Source organism: Herpailurus yagouaroundi, unplaced genomic scaffold (genome assembly GCF_014898765.1).
Source record: "Herpailurus yagouaroundi ecotype Mexico unplaced genomic scaffold, PumYag 182, whole genome shotgun sequence".
Classification (NCBI taxonomy): domain Eukaryota; kingdom Metazoa; phylum Chordata; class Mammalia; order Carnivora; family Felidae; genus Herpailurus; species Herpailurus yagouaroundi.
This window is the reverse complement of record NW_024412413.1, coordinates 11,833,462-11,848,193: the sequence shown is the minus strand read 5'-3', so window position 1 is coordinate 11,848,193 and position 14,732 is coordinate 11,833,462. Positions and strand designations below refer to the sequence as shown.

General features: G+C 42.9%; 1 protein-coding gene and 2 long non-coding RNA genes across 20 annotated transcripts in view; 2 read left to right on the top strand and 1 right to left on the bottom strand.

Annotated features, from left to right (window-relative positions):
- The window catches only part of RBFOX2 (RNA binding fox-1 homolog 2), a 288,313-nt gene that overhangs the window by 219,425 nt on the left and 54,156 nt on the right, over window positions 1-14,732 (bottom strand). Inside the window, exon 1 of one of the 18 annotated variants that reach the window (XM_040490945.1) lies at window positions 1,256-1,319. The exons of the other annotated variants lie outside the window; for them this stretch is intronic. Coding sequence (XP_040346879.1) covers window positions 1,256-1,297 — 42 coding nt within the window. The 5' untranslated portion in view covers window positions 1,298-1,319. Of the gene's footprint in view, window positions 1-1,255; window positions 1,320-14,732 lie in introns of those variants that run through there. 18 annotated transcript variants of the gene reach the window in all.
- LOC121040426 (uncharacterized) lies at window positions 12,652-14,133 on the top strand. The gene is made up of 2 exons (XR_005795284.1): window positions 12,652-13,379; window positions 13,979-14,133. It is a non-coding gene; the product is annotated as an uncharacterized LOC121040426 (long non-coding RNA).
- The window catches only part of LOC121040427 (uncharacterized), a 2,059-nt gene continuing 2,028 nt past the window's right edge, over window positions 14,702-14,732 (top strand). The window contains exon 1 of the long non-coding RNA XR_005795285.1: window positions 14,702-14,732. This exon is cut by the window's right edge and continues 1,013 nt beyond it. This is a non-coding gene — a long non-coding RNA (uncharacterized LOC121040427).

Sequence of the window (14,732 nt, the reverse complement as noted above, 5' to 3'; positions counted from 1 at the left end):
ACTGTCACTTGTCATTTGTCCAAGGTCAGTCGGGAAGTAGCAGAACAGGGTTTGTTCAAGGCTTGAGCCAATCTGATTCCAAAGAGTCTGTGCTCTCACACGCGCCACATAATGCTGCTTCCCACATTACCCAATGGTAACGTCACGGATTTTAACACACTCTTGAACAAATAAATCCAAATGGGTCACCTCAGAAGATGTCGCCCTAGGAAGGCTCTGCTCTCATTCCTCAGATGCTGCCGTCATTCAAAACGTTGCCACCTGCTAAACTAAACAATCTAAGAGCTCTTTATCTGCAACCGAAAATACCTTCAGAACCTACATCTAGGACTTGAAATATCTTTAACTGGGATAAAAGCTTGTCATTTGCACACAGATTTGATTTTTTGACAACCCCAAATGGGGAAAAGCCAGTTGTGAAGAAACCTCATCTGAGCAACTAGGTTATTTTTTTAAATAAAAAATTCGGTGTTAGGTATTGAGAATGCTCTCCTTATCTCTCATCTCTGAAGCTGATTCCAAATGAGAGTTCTTTATGTTTTGCGCAATGTCTGTATCACCAGAGCCAAAGCGACTATTTTGAAGGGCAGTACTCGTTTGGATGCACAGATTCTGTTAGAGTTGTTTTTAAAAAAAAAAAAAAAAGAGCCTCTCAGTCATTCCAAAAGAAACACGTTTGCCCTTCACTAGCAACGCGAACGCGCAGCATATGTTCAGAATGACTGTCTTGGAGCATGCAGTTTTCCTTCCTGCTGCAAAAGCAACTGTTTGGATTCTCTTTCAATTTTTTTTTTTTTTTTTACATAAGAAGTAACGTTTTATTTATACACACCCAGCCACAGAAAAATAAATACGATAATCAGGCATTAATGAAGCATTTAGCTGCATGCAGCCCCATAAAAGGCATCATACAAAGGCAACTACATATCCAAAATGTGTGCACAAACAGCCTCACATACAAGGAATAAAGGCACACACAAATACTACAGGGAAGAGAACTACAGAAAGATACCATTTCTACATCTAGATTAGCTCCTTCTTTAAACGGATACGTCCTTTTTCAACAAAGAAAATATTCTACAAATTCAGAATGCTTTACAGATTTTTAAAAAGCAGGCATTAATGCAGATCAGCACAATTCCACACAACCAACCTCTCTGCTTGAACTGGACTCCCCACACCTTACTGAAGCCACAATTCCCCTGCACAAACTCCCACTCCACCACCCCCCACGCACACCCAACTCCCCACCAACCTCACAGGGGTTCCTGGGCTGGTCCATGGAATCTGATGACATCACTCTCTCTTCCTTCCTGGAATTCTAAACCCTGCTGCTCTCCCCTTGCACACAGCTACCATCTCCATGGCAACCTCACCTCCTCCTGCTTCCCTATTGGCTTCATGGAGCAGGATACACAAAAAGGTTTTCCGTTTTCCCCCCACCGCCCGCCCCCCCCCCCAAAATGATGCTTTCAACAGGAACCTGAGCTAAATTTAGCTACTTGGGATTCAGAGTCCTATGACTAAGAGAATACAGAGAAACGTCCTTCTTCCTACAGTCCACTCGCCTCTCAACCCCACCCTAAAGCGGCTGCTTGACCTCCTGGCCCCCAACCCAAAAGCAAATGGCAATTCCTGCTGAGCATTCAAACAGCCAGACTGCCCCCGCACCTAAGGTTGGTACACAGAAAATTCTCACACCCGCCTCTCCTCCCAGGAGAGGGGGAAAAAAGAGAACAAAAATAAAAGTATGCACCAGTCAAAAAAACAGTTGGGACATTTCATGTACCGGGCATCAGACTGCTGCCTGCTTCCGTCCCGAGCCACGGACTGGGAACCCCGTGCGTAAAGGCAGAAATCTCTCAACTCGTACAACCAGATTCTCTTGCTGTTTGCTCAGTATTATTTCCTCCCCCCGGAGGAAACACGCTAAGCCTGGAACCACAAATCCTGGGTCCAATTTTCCATCCCAGGGACTGACCTGCTAGGTAAACTGGAGCCAGTTCTCACATCCCTCATCTACAAGCAGCTCCCACACAGGGAGGTTATAAGAATTACTGACAAAATTAACGTAAAGTAGTTGGAAGTCCCTCGGCCGAAGAGAGACTGAATAAATAGAGAGTAAGCCGACATCATTAGCAGTGAAATTCCTGTGGATATTAACAGAAATTAATAAGCCCCAGAGGAAGAACACGAACTTCTAGAAAACTGTCCTTCCGGAAGCACAGATATGCCACAAAATACGCATCATTTCTTGAGCCACAGAGAGTTCCCCAAACAGCGTCTACTTCTGGTAAAGTCCAGCTATGCTCCCCTCACACGCCAGCCAATTCTGACCAGTACTCACCGGGAGCTACCCTTACCTTTTCTCTGCTTAGTCCCTAAGTCTCATTTTGAAACCGCTGCTCATTCTCCCTAAATGACAACTACATATATGAGCCAGGGCCCCATTTTCCAGCTCAGCTGCCCCCTGCCCATTCTAGGAAAGTAATCTTTTTTCGGAGCCACATTTGACAGCTCAACACGGAATCAACCCAGTGGCTACGTCCTATATGACTCCAAAGGACAAAGCATCAATTGTAACCAAGTAGGAAAGGCTCCAAGCAGGTCAGAGCCCTGTAGTATGAAAGGGAGTCGATTAAAATAAGACACACCCGGGAAAATTATATTTTCGGCTTGCGGGGCAGAGACTCAGCTCCGGGGCACCAATTCTGCAGCCAAAAAAACAGACATGAAAGGAAAAGGATTTCGTAAAAGAAGTAGTCACTGACCCTAAACAGAATTTAAACAATTTGGAACATTTAGTCAAGTCAAAGTCCCAAATGCCCACTAGTTAACGCACAGGCATCCAGAATAGGCTTTACGACTGTTGTGGAAAAGGATGCAGTGTTTGCTAACAAACTGAAAGCCACATTCTGGCGGAAGGAGAGAAGGAACTCAGCCGCATTAGCCCATCCTGGAGCTACGTGCTCTCCTAGCTCACCTCTTACGGACTCCTAACGAGCCACCCGTGGGTGAAACCCTTCCTTCCACACCTTCCTGGGGTCAGAGGGCTCCAGGAGCTACGATGAGCACTCTTCTAAAAGACCTTTTTAACACTCTTCAAATCAAACAGAAGGTCAGTCACCTTACGCTACAACGGGAAGAGTGCAGCACAGTTTCCAAGATGCCCATCCAATCAATTACTGGGCTTGGTTTATGTTAAGTTATCATCAGGAAAGCCACCCGCAAGGGTCCGGGCTAAGTGGGCCACGTGGGCCACTGCGGCGAACACAGCTCTATCTATTTACCTGCTCGTTTCGTTCATACCGGCGTTAGGTGCCCTTACGACGTGCCCAGGAAGTTTTATAGGGGTTGTCATTCATCCTCAAAACTGAAAATAATCTGCAAGTGGTATACCTTCTTATCTCACTTTGCAAATGAGGAAACTAGAGTTCCGGAGATGTCAGCGTGACCAAGATTATATAACTCATTATTTAATGTTTTAAAAAGCCAAGATTTTAACCTAGATCTGTTGGACTCCAAAGCCTGTGCTTTTTCTACTTGGCCTCCTATTTATAGACAGTTGAGGCTGGAAAGGAACATTTAAAAATCATTTCGTATCTGTGGTTTCTGATGTCATCAATAAAACATATCATCAATATATTGCTCGACATCAAGAGCAAAATTATACTTTTCACATATTTCTGACAGTATTAAACCCTAAGCAGGCGCTCAATACTTATTAATTTATTATTCTAATCCTATTATTCTAAACTTAAATGGCAATGATTCTACTCAGATCTTTTTAAATTAAAATTGGCTTGAGAAATTACATGCTGAAATGACAAAACTTCAGATAACATATTATAGAATTTAATTTTATAATATTTGAGATGAACAAAATCATCACTCTTCTAATGCCTACACTGGTCCAGCCATAATGTCCTAATGCCCACAGTCTCATCTGCTGGTTTTTAATCCATAAACCCTAATGCAGTCAGGATCTATACATTAGATTTATGATTTCTAAATTCTGCATATAGAACCAGAGCATTTCAAAGTATTTCTCCAGGGATTCCACTAAAATTAAATCAGCTGATTAGAGAACCACGCTAAAGAGGCCAAGGTCATGTGTCTGGTACCCATGTGAACCAGTTAGCATCTCTCTCCTCTTGCCATAATATGCACCCTGTTGTAAATATACACCCCGGGTTTTACTGAGAAATTAATGCAAAGTATCACTCCTGAAAAAAAATTGTAAGGATATATCTACTGATGTCAAATATTATAACTGGCTTTTATTCTTTAGAAAGTAGCGACTGTCTTTCAGAACACATGCCCAATTGTTCATCTTTTCTTTCAATATTTACTGTGTACCTACCACATGCCAGCTCAAAAGGCTAGCACTGGAGGACAAATAAACAGAGTTAAGTGTATTATGTGACACAGCAGAGGTGTATACGGGTACGGTTAAGAGTCCACGAGACGAAATGGCTAACTCTAGAAGGTGCCATAAAGAACGAGCCCCAGGAGTTCGCTGAGGTAAATGAGGCAGGTCAGGGCCTTCCAGGAAGAGAGAGAAGAGATTTACAAAGGTATGGTCATGAGACAACAAAGCAAACTTAGGAGAACTTTCAAGTATTTTGCTAAGGCCAGGTTGAGAATTGAGAGATACGGCCGGCTGAGAGAAGGCAAGGCAACATCTTTTAGATTTTCTACCTCATCCAGGTTAGATTTTCCTAAAACACTTACTTTGAGTTAGACTTCCATGGGGGTTGCAGTGGGGGTGGGGGGGGGGGGGGGCAGGGGGTTGGTTTCATACCATGTGGAGAGCTCTTCTCCTTATAGTTTCCATGATAAAAATAAGGGTCAATAAAAAGCTTCTGCACAGCAGGGCACCTTGGTGCCTCATTAAGTTGAGCGTCCGACTTCAGCTCAGGTCACGATCTCATGTTTTGTGAGTTTGAGCCCCACATCGGGCTCGCTGCTGTCAGCCTGTCAGCACAGAGTCTGCTTCGGATCTTCTGTCCCCCTCTCTCTGTCCCCCCTCCCTTGTGCTCTCCCAAAAATAAACAGTTTTTAAAAAAAATTTTAAAGTGTCTGCACAGCAAAGAAAATCATCAACAAAATGAAAAGGCAACCTACAGAATGGGAGAAAATATTTACAAATTGTATATCTGATGAGGGGTTAATGCAAAATATATAAAGAACTCATACAACTCAATAACCAAACAAACAATCCAATTATAAAATATGAAGAGGATGTAAACAGACATTTTTTCAAAGACATACAGATGGCCAACAGATACATAAAAATGTGCTCAATATTGCTAACCATCAGGGAAATGCAAGTCAAAACCACAAGGATATATCACCTCACATCTGCTAAAATGACTATTATCAAAAAGATAACAAGGGTTGGTAAGGATGATGAGAAAAGGGAACCCTCACGCACTGTTGGCAGGAATCTGAATTGGTTCACCCACTATGGAAAACAGTATGGAGGTTCCTCAAAAAATTAAAAATCAAACCACCATATGATCCAGGAATTCCACTCTGGGTATTTATGCAAAGAAAACAAACACACTGATTCAAAAAGATATCTGCAGGGGCACCTGGGTGGCTCAGTCGGTAAACGTCCGTCTGACTTCGGCTCAGGTCATGATCTCACGGTTTGTGAGTTCGAGCCCCGAGTCGGGCTCTGTGCTGAAAGCTCGGAGCCTGGAGCATGCTTCGGATTCTGGGTCTCCCTCTCTCTCTGCCCCTCCCCTACTCACGCTCGGTCTCTGTCTCTCAAAAATGAATAAGTGTTTAAAAAAATTTTTAATAAAAATAAGCCCATGAAGCCCATGTTCACTGCAGCATTATTTATAATAGCCAAGACAAAGAAATAATCTAAGTACCTACTGACAGATGAATGGACAAAGAAAGTGTGTATATATACAATGGAATATTATTCAGTCATAAAAAGAAGGAAATCCTGCTGTTTGTGACAACATGAATGGACCTTGAGGGCATTAAGCTAAGTGAAATAAGTTGGACAAAGACAAATTACATATAATCTCACTTACATGTGAAACCAGAAGTGGGGTGGAGGAGAAGCAAACTGTTACATACAGAGAACAGACTTCTTGCCAGAAGTGGGGTATGGGGAGTGGGCAAAATGGGTGATGGTGGTTAAAAGGCACAAACTTCCAGTTATAAAATAAATAACGCATTAGAATGTAATATACGGCATAGGGAAAATAGTTAATAATACTGTACTGTATATCTGAAAGTTGATGAGAGTAGATCTGTTTATTTTTAAGTTTATTTAAGTAAACCATACCCAATGTGGGGCTCAAATTCATGACCCCGAGACCAAGAGTCACAGGCTCCACCAACTGAGCCAGCCTGGTATCCCACTAAGAGAACAGATCTTAAAAGTTCTCACTCGGGGCACCTGAGTGGCTCAGTCGGTTGAGCGTCTGACTTCAGCTCAGGTCATGTACTCACAGTTCGTGAGTTCGAGCCCCACGTCAGGCTCTGGGCTGACAGCTCAGAGCATGGAGCCCACTTCAGATTCTGTGTCTCCCTCTGTCTGCCCTCCGCTGCTTGCACTCTGTCTCTCGCATTGTCTCAAAAATAAATGAACATTAAAAATTTCTCACTCATCACATAAATAAATTTTCAAAAAAGGGTAGGGAGAGGGGGGTTGTTTGGGTGGCTCAGTTGGTTAAGCATCAGACCCCTGATTTCGGCTCAGGTCATGATCTCACGGTTCATGAGTTCAAGCCCCACACTGGGCTCTGCACTGATATTGCAGAGCCTGCATGGGATTCTCTCTCCCTCTTTCTCTGCCCCTCCCACTCTCTCTCTTTCTCTCTAAAAATAAACACATAAACTTAAAAAAAAAAGTTCTCACTCATAAGAAAAAAAAAGGCATAACTATATGTGGTCATGGATGTTAAATAGACTTACTGCGGTGGCCATTTCACAATATACACAGGTACTGAATCATTAGGCTGTCCACTTGAAGCTAATACTATACATCAACTATATCTCAATTATAAAAAAAAAAGGTCCAAATGAGGTGCATTCTTCTGAAAATGACACTTGTAGTGGCTGAGAAACCTTAATAGAGAGGTTCTTCTGTCTACAGAGCAAAATCCAAATTTGCTTCCCTATGAAGCAGTTTCCTTATTCGTCTCAGAGAACTGGTTTGAGAACTCATCAGTGCAGTGTATTCACCAATTTCCCTTTCCCACTGATGTCTGAAACTTACTGTGAATATGGGACAAGCAAGCTGAGATGAACAAAAGAATTTTCATGGCCCACACAGCAGCCCTAACATGAAACGCCTAAATGTAGGTGCACACCCACATTCTACCAGCTTTGACGGGCAAAGGATTCGCATGCATATGAGGGAAAAGCTATCTACCAGCTGCAGCAATCCCTGAACAAAAGTCGAATCTAATGTTTAAGCAAACCTTTTAGTGAAGTGACTATACATACACAGAAATGGCTAATGGGCCGTGAATTTCCTCAAAGAGAACCCACCCAGGTAACCAGCATCTAGGCAACAAACTACCACCACTCTAGAAGCCCCTCTCACCCATTTGCGAAGTCACTCCCATCAGCCCACAACAATGACTGTAATTAACACCATAGATTTACTCTGCCTCTTTCTGAACTTTGTATAAATGGAGTCAATCACACGTCATATACTCTCTTGTGCTGGCTTCTTTCAGCCCACATTATATTTGTGAAACTGATCCATCTGTCGAGTATAGCAATGGTTCCATCCATTGTCATCACTGTAAAGCTCTCCATTGCATAAATGTATCATCATTTATTGAAAAACATTTCAGTAATATTGAAAGGCACTTGTGTTATTTCCAGCCTGAGGCTATTACTAAAAAAGCTGCTCTGTATATTCTTGTACATGTCTTTTGGTGCACATTTGTACGCATTTCTGTTGGGTATAAAACGAGTGGAATTGCCAGCTACTGGTTCAGCTTTGGCACATATCGCCAAATGCCAGTTCTCCAAAGTTGTACCAATTTACATTCCCACTAGCAGAACATGAATGTTCCTAATGCTGAACAACCTCACTAACGCTTGGAGATGTCCGCGTTTTTCATTTTAACCGTTCTGGAGTTAGTATAGTAGCATCACACTGTGGTTATTTGCTTTACTCTGATGATTAATAATACTGACTACTTTTTGGGCACTTGGATATGATCTTTCGTGAAGTACCTATTCAAATCTTCTGCGCATTTTTTTTTTACTGGGTTGTTCTAAGCCTGACTGATAAGATTTCTTTTATATATTGATTTGTAGGAGTTATTTATATATTCTGGATACCGGCCAGATACCTATATTGCAAATATCTTTTCCTGAATTCTGAGGTTTGCCTTTTTACTTTCTTAATGGTGTCTTTTAATGAATACGTATTCCTAACTTTAATGTAGACAAGCTATCACTTTTTCCCTTTATAGACAGTATTTATGTCCTGGTTCAAGTAGAGAATATCATGAAGATATATTCTCGCAGTTTTCCTCTAGAAACTATTAATAAAGTAGCATCTGAAATGTGTATTTTTTGAAATTCCCAGGCACATCATGTACGTGTATATAAACAAGGGAGGTTTTCTTTCACCAAACAGATCAACCAACTCAAACAATCTATGAATTAAGCAAGATCACACTACATTAAATTCATTAAGCCCTCCTACTGCCCAGGACTGAGTCAGGTGCTATAGGAGATAAAAATGGTATGTGAGATCCCTGTCCTAAGTGAATGACACTCAAATATAAGCTGGGAGGATTTTGATATCAGAGCTCAAAAATAATAAATCATCTTCCACCATCCTGAGCTCTCCAAGCAAATTTCTATTTCAATAAGGAACATCAGGACAAAGGCATTACATTATTACTGCTACTGCTTCTTCAATACACACACCTAAAAACCACATCATTTACCAATTTTCCGAAGAGTACACCTAAGATCTTAATAAGACAACAGCTACGAATTCAGTATTTTATAGCCTAACTACCTAAAAGAGACAGCTGAGTCTGGAAATTATGCAATTTTTCCTGAAATAAAAAAAATCTCATCCTAGCTAGAGAAGAGTGGAGCAGAGAAGGAAAAAAATACATATGTATACACACAAATTCTCACACACCCACCCAAACATAATTTTTTTCCCTCAATGTTTTCCAAATTTCTTACCCATAATTACTTATCCTTTTCTTCCTGCTCTTGGAGAGAAAGGTTACCTTTAAAAAACAAAAAGAGGGGCACCTGGGTGGCTCAGACGGTTAAGTGTCTGACCTGGGCTCAGGTCATGACCTCGCGGTTTATGAGTTTGAGCCCCGCGCTGGGCTCTGTGCGGGACAGCTCGGAGCCTGGAGCCTGCTTTGGATTCTGTGACTCCTCTCTCTGTCCCCTCCCCCGCTTGTGCTCTGTCTCTGTCTTTCAACGAATAAACAAACATTAAAAAAAATTTTCTTTTTAAACAAAAAGAAGTAGAATAAAAAGAGTCTCGGTGAGTTAGGAATCAAATATATATGACCCCTTTATGAGAGGTAAATTTAGGAAGGTCGATTCTGGGATGAGAAGTTGAAGGGGTTAAAGTAAAGAATAGTCATTAAACCAATTCAGATGAGCAGAGAGTTTTTAAACCAGAGTCATCGAGTTTTCTTTATTCTATTTTGTAACGAGCCTCAAAATAGAATTGTGCTACTCTTCTAAACATGTAGAGCAGGAGGGAAAAGAACAAGTCTGCTCATTTTAGAGGTCAAAGTAGACCAGATGCTTCACAGGCTGGGCTTCTAGGCCTTAAGCATATTTTCTGAAATAATGCAAAATCCATCAGCCGAACTTAAGGGATGACCTCAAGTTAAAATAGTTTACTACCTTGTTTACAAGATAAAAAAAAAAAAAAAAAAAGAAATCTATGAGATTAAAATTCTTTTATCCAGAAAATTTTCAGTCATTCCTCTGACCCAAAATAATAGGCAAAGGCTTGACCAGCCAAGAACTAAGCTCTTTAACAAGAACCACAATTTCCCATGGTATTCATTCATTCAACCAACTTTTATGTTCTGTATATTTAACTATGGTCCCATAATCTAGGGACCACGTATACAGTGTGGAAAACCGACACAGTCCCTACCCTCGTGAAGTTTAGTCAAATAGCAGACAAAAACATTGTACCACATAAAAAAGTAGTTCTAAATCATGGTAAATGTCAAAGAAAAGTGGGTGAATGTACTTTAGGTTAAAGAAGGCCTCCTTCAGATGATGACTTCTAACCACTGCAAAAACAACGAAAGGAGTCTTCCTGGTGATCCCAACCAAAGATGTCTGTCTGGTTGATTCACCTCTAGCAATTCCAACTCACTCTTCCAATTTCTAAGGCCACCTCTACCTCCAATCTATCCCTGCATTCTGAATGCTGCCTCGGCTCAAGCAAATCAAGAGTTCATGGTATGGCCTCCCTTAACTAGAAACTACAACTGAGGGCCTCTCTCAGTACAGGGCTGACAGCAAAAGTGCCTCCCAAAGACAGCAAAGAGCTGCTAAGGTGGAGCGGAGGTCTCTAGAGGGCCTCCTGTCCTCTCCTTCCACCCTGCCTTCGAGGATGAGCGAAGGCATCCAAATCAGAACCTCTGCCTTTCTACCATTTCACAAGTGGCTCTTGTACAACTGCATGGGAATCTATAATTATCCCAATAAAAATTTCCATTTTAAAGAAAGCAACTTTTGGAGGCTCAAAGCCTCTCTATAAACAGGCATTATAATTAAATGGTTCACCTCCTTCCTCTCTCCGGTATCAGCTTTTATATGTCTGAGGCAGAAAATCAGCACGCCTAAAAAGGGAAGTTGACAGTAAGTTTTACATGATCTTTACAAAAGCTTAACCACTACATTCCCCTTAGAAAAGAAATTCTTTTTCGGAGAAGAGTTTAGTTAGGACTTCTATGGAACTCAGAGTGTGAGAGCACATGTACCACCTTTGGATCCAGAATATAATGGGTTGAAGCCGTCTATGACACTGGCTGTGTGACACTGGGCCAGTGCAGTTTCCTCCTCTGCAAACCAGATTAAGGCCACCACACCACAAATTAAGGGAGGTAATGGAGGAGTCTGATACTTGGCAAATAACAGCCACTCAAAAGACAAACAAACACACCTTAGCTGCCTTCCCTTCCTGCCTAAAGGGGGATTTTAAAAAATAAAGTGAAGAAGGAAGACACTACTGGTTAATTGAGAACATTATTACAAGCAGCTGATGGTTAAAAACATCAGGTCAGGGGCGCCTGGGTGGCGCAGTCGGTTAAGCGTCCGACTTCAGCCAGGTCACGATCTCGCGGTCCGTGAGTTCGAGCCCCGCGTCAGGCTCTGGGCTGATGGCTCGGAGCCTGGAGCCTGTTTCCGATTCTGTGTCTCCCTCTCTCTCTGCCCCTCGCCCGTTCATGCTCTGTCTCTCTCTGTCCCAAAAATAAATAATAAAACGTTGAAAAAAAAAAAAAAAACATCAGGTCATTCTCTATTAGCTTCCATGTCATATTGCTAAAGCTCACTCATAAGAAGGGTAACTGTGTGACCTAGCTTAAGAAATCCCAATTTTAGGGGCTCTTGGGTGGCTCAGTCGGTTAAGCGTCCGACTTTGGCTCAGGTCATGACCTCACAGTTAGTTCATGGGTTCAGGCCCCGTATCAGGCTCTGTGCTGACAGCACGGAGCCTGGAGCCGGCTTCAGATTTTGTGTCTCCCTCTCTCTCTCGCCCCTCCCCTGCTCACACTCTGTCTCTCTCTCTCTCTCTCAAAAATAAATAAACTTCGAAAAAAAAATTTTTTTTAAATCCCAACTTTAAACACTCATCCATTATTCCCACTAACATCAGATTATCCCAGAAATTCATATTATTTCCATTTCCAAACTGTATCTCCCAGACAACCTCACTATCTAGAAACAGCATAAAGAGGCGCCTGGGCGGCTCACTCGGTTAAGCATCTGACTTCGGCTCAGGTCATGATCTCCCAGGTCATGGGTTTGAGCCCCGCACTGGGCTCTGTGCTGATGGCTCGGAGCCTGGAGCCGGCTTCAGATTCTGTGTCTCCCTCGCTCTCTGCCCTTCCCCCACTCGCGCGCGCTCTCTCTCTCTCTCTCTCTCTCTCTCTCTCTGTCTCAAAACTAAATAAACATTAAAAAAAAAAAAAAGACTAGAAACAGCATAAAAATTTTTCATTGGACAATATATTCCACACATTTGTTTCGGCGGGAAAAGTGCGATCACCATACTTACACGAGGGCAAAGGGGACACTGAAAAGTACAGACAGGTCAGCAAAACAAACCTATGTGGCTGGGAACTTTATGCCTACATAGTATTTGTCCATATTCTATCTGAATAAATTCGCATTTATGCAACCACATGAATACAATAGCCAAATGGATCAGAATAAAACTACAGGGACCCAGACAAAACCCTGGGACCACATTCTGCAACCATCAGCTAGATGGAAAAGACTGAGATTCAAACACCAAGCATACCCTCAGTCTAAGAGGCATCTGTGCCAAAACAGAAGATCAAATTTAGGTATAAAATATATCCCTGGTGGAGTCTGGAAGGCCTGTAAGAACAATTCATTGTCCCTGCAGCAGAACGTGTCACCGAAAATCCTTTCTTACACTCAGCAGAGCACCTGCAACAGTTAAGAAGCTGGCCAAATTCAACAGCCATCAGGGCACAGAAGGCATGCTCCCTTGGCAACAAGGCTGGGCTCGGAGTGCAAAACACCTTTCTATTCCTACTGGGTTGAAAATCACTGCCAAACCCGCCCTTTAACCAGAAAGGGCCAGTGATAACTCAGTTTATAATGTGAACAAACCATCTACCTGCAGTGTTCTGAACCTTTCGGAAAGAATGCAGGATTGTGAGGAAAGAGGGGGGGAGAAAATGAACGAATGAATGAATCAATGAATCAATGAATAGTGGCTTGGTCTTCCAAATCTGCTTCACATTCTCATATTCCCAATACCCATTTCCCGCAAATACGTCCCGGGTCCAGGAAGAATGTCTTTCAGCATCTGCCTTTAATTTGGCCCTTCTACCCTCCTCCTTCCTCCCCCCTCCTTTGCTCCTCTCCCCTCCTCCCAGCTCTTATCCCACAAGGAATAGGGAGGAACGAAACACACGCGCGCGCGCACACACACACACACACACACACACACACACACACACACACATGGCTCCCTGTGAACAAATGGAGAAGAGATCAGAGAGGAAAGGAGAAGAGAATGCGGAGGTGCACCAAACAGGAGGAAAGGGCAGCTCGCACAACGGGGCACAAAGAGAAGCCAAGATGGCTGTCCCCGAGCTCCAGCAGGCAGGGCTGTTTCTGATTAGGTGAGTACAATCGCAGGGCTGCACAGGAAGCGCTCGGGGGGCCCTCTTGGTCTGCCCCATCCCAAACACACTGAAAACCTTTGTACTGTAGCAGGCCCATCTGGAATCAGTTAGGACCAAGCTCCTAGCAGGCCTTGCCTTTAAAAACATAAAATGAAATGAAAACTCCCTAAAACCACTGAGCTGAGCTTTTCCCGCCCGCAACTTTCTCATCCCTTCCCCCCAAATCACCCTTTGGAGCACATTTCTCCATCTCCAATTCGGAGGTCCCCTCAAACAAAAGAGTCATAAAGCATTCAGGGAGCTAACATCCTCCCCGGGCCCAGGAACCCCCAGAAAATTACAGCGTTCGTGCAACTGAAATACCTCTTTACACAATTCTGGGATTTTTTTTTTTTTAATGTTATTTTTAGGAATTCAAAGTGGCCTACTTTTTTCTGCATTGAACGAAGCAGATCCTTTATGAAACTTTTTCGTTCTGTCTTCTACATCATGCAAAGCGTAGAAAGACAAACTCTGGGATAATTCTCCTAGGATTCAAAAGGGACAACGTTTTGCTACTCACATTCCTAAGTAATTGCCAATATTTGCTTCTGCAGGAATCTGATTTTCACCGAAGCTTTCTACAAAAACCAAGACTTAAGACTTCTCCAGTAGTGTGGTAAATGCCTAGAGCTAAGATCTGGGAGACCAAGAGAACAGTCTTGATGGCCATGAAGTAGCCACGTGGCTAGGAATAAATCATGTAACCTTTCTGGGTCTCTGTTTTTCACTGGCAAAACATGGGGGGGGGGGGGTATGGCAGGCTCAGTAAGATTACTCCCAGCACCACTACCCCCTCCAATTCCACACACCTAACAAAAATAAGCCTACGTCCACAACTAGCCATCGGCTTCACCTAGGAGTCAGCACTTGAAGGCAATTTTCTTATTGCCCGCAAAGACCATACAGAAAGGTGTTGGGTGTGTCATGGCCCATGGAGAATGGGCAGAGCCTGCCAGCTAGCACACTTCTATAAGCCACATTCCCTGTGCTCCTATTGCCTGGCGACATCATAACCACAGCAGGGGGTAAAACGGCAAAGGCAAGTACCAGGCTGGTCATCTGGGCCCGGCAACCTGATATCAGAGACATATGGCACAGAGACCGGGAGAGTTCAATTCACAAATAAACCACCGAAATACAACTCTGTTCTTTGCGCTCAGAAGCGTCTTCTTTATTTAACTGATCTCAACCAATATTTATTGAATCTACCAAGAAGGCTAGATTCTCTGGGGAACTGAAAGAAAAGGAAGGAAGGAAGGAAGGAAGGAAGGAAGGAAGGAAGGAAGGAAGGAAGGAAGGAAGGAAGGA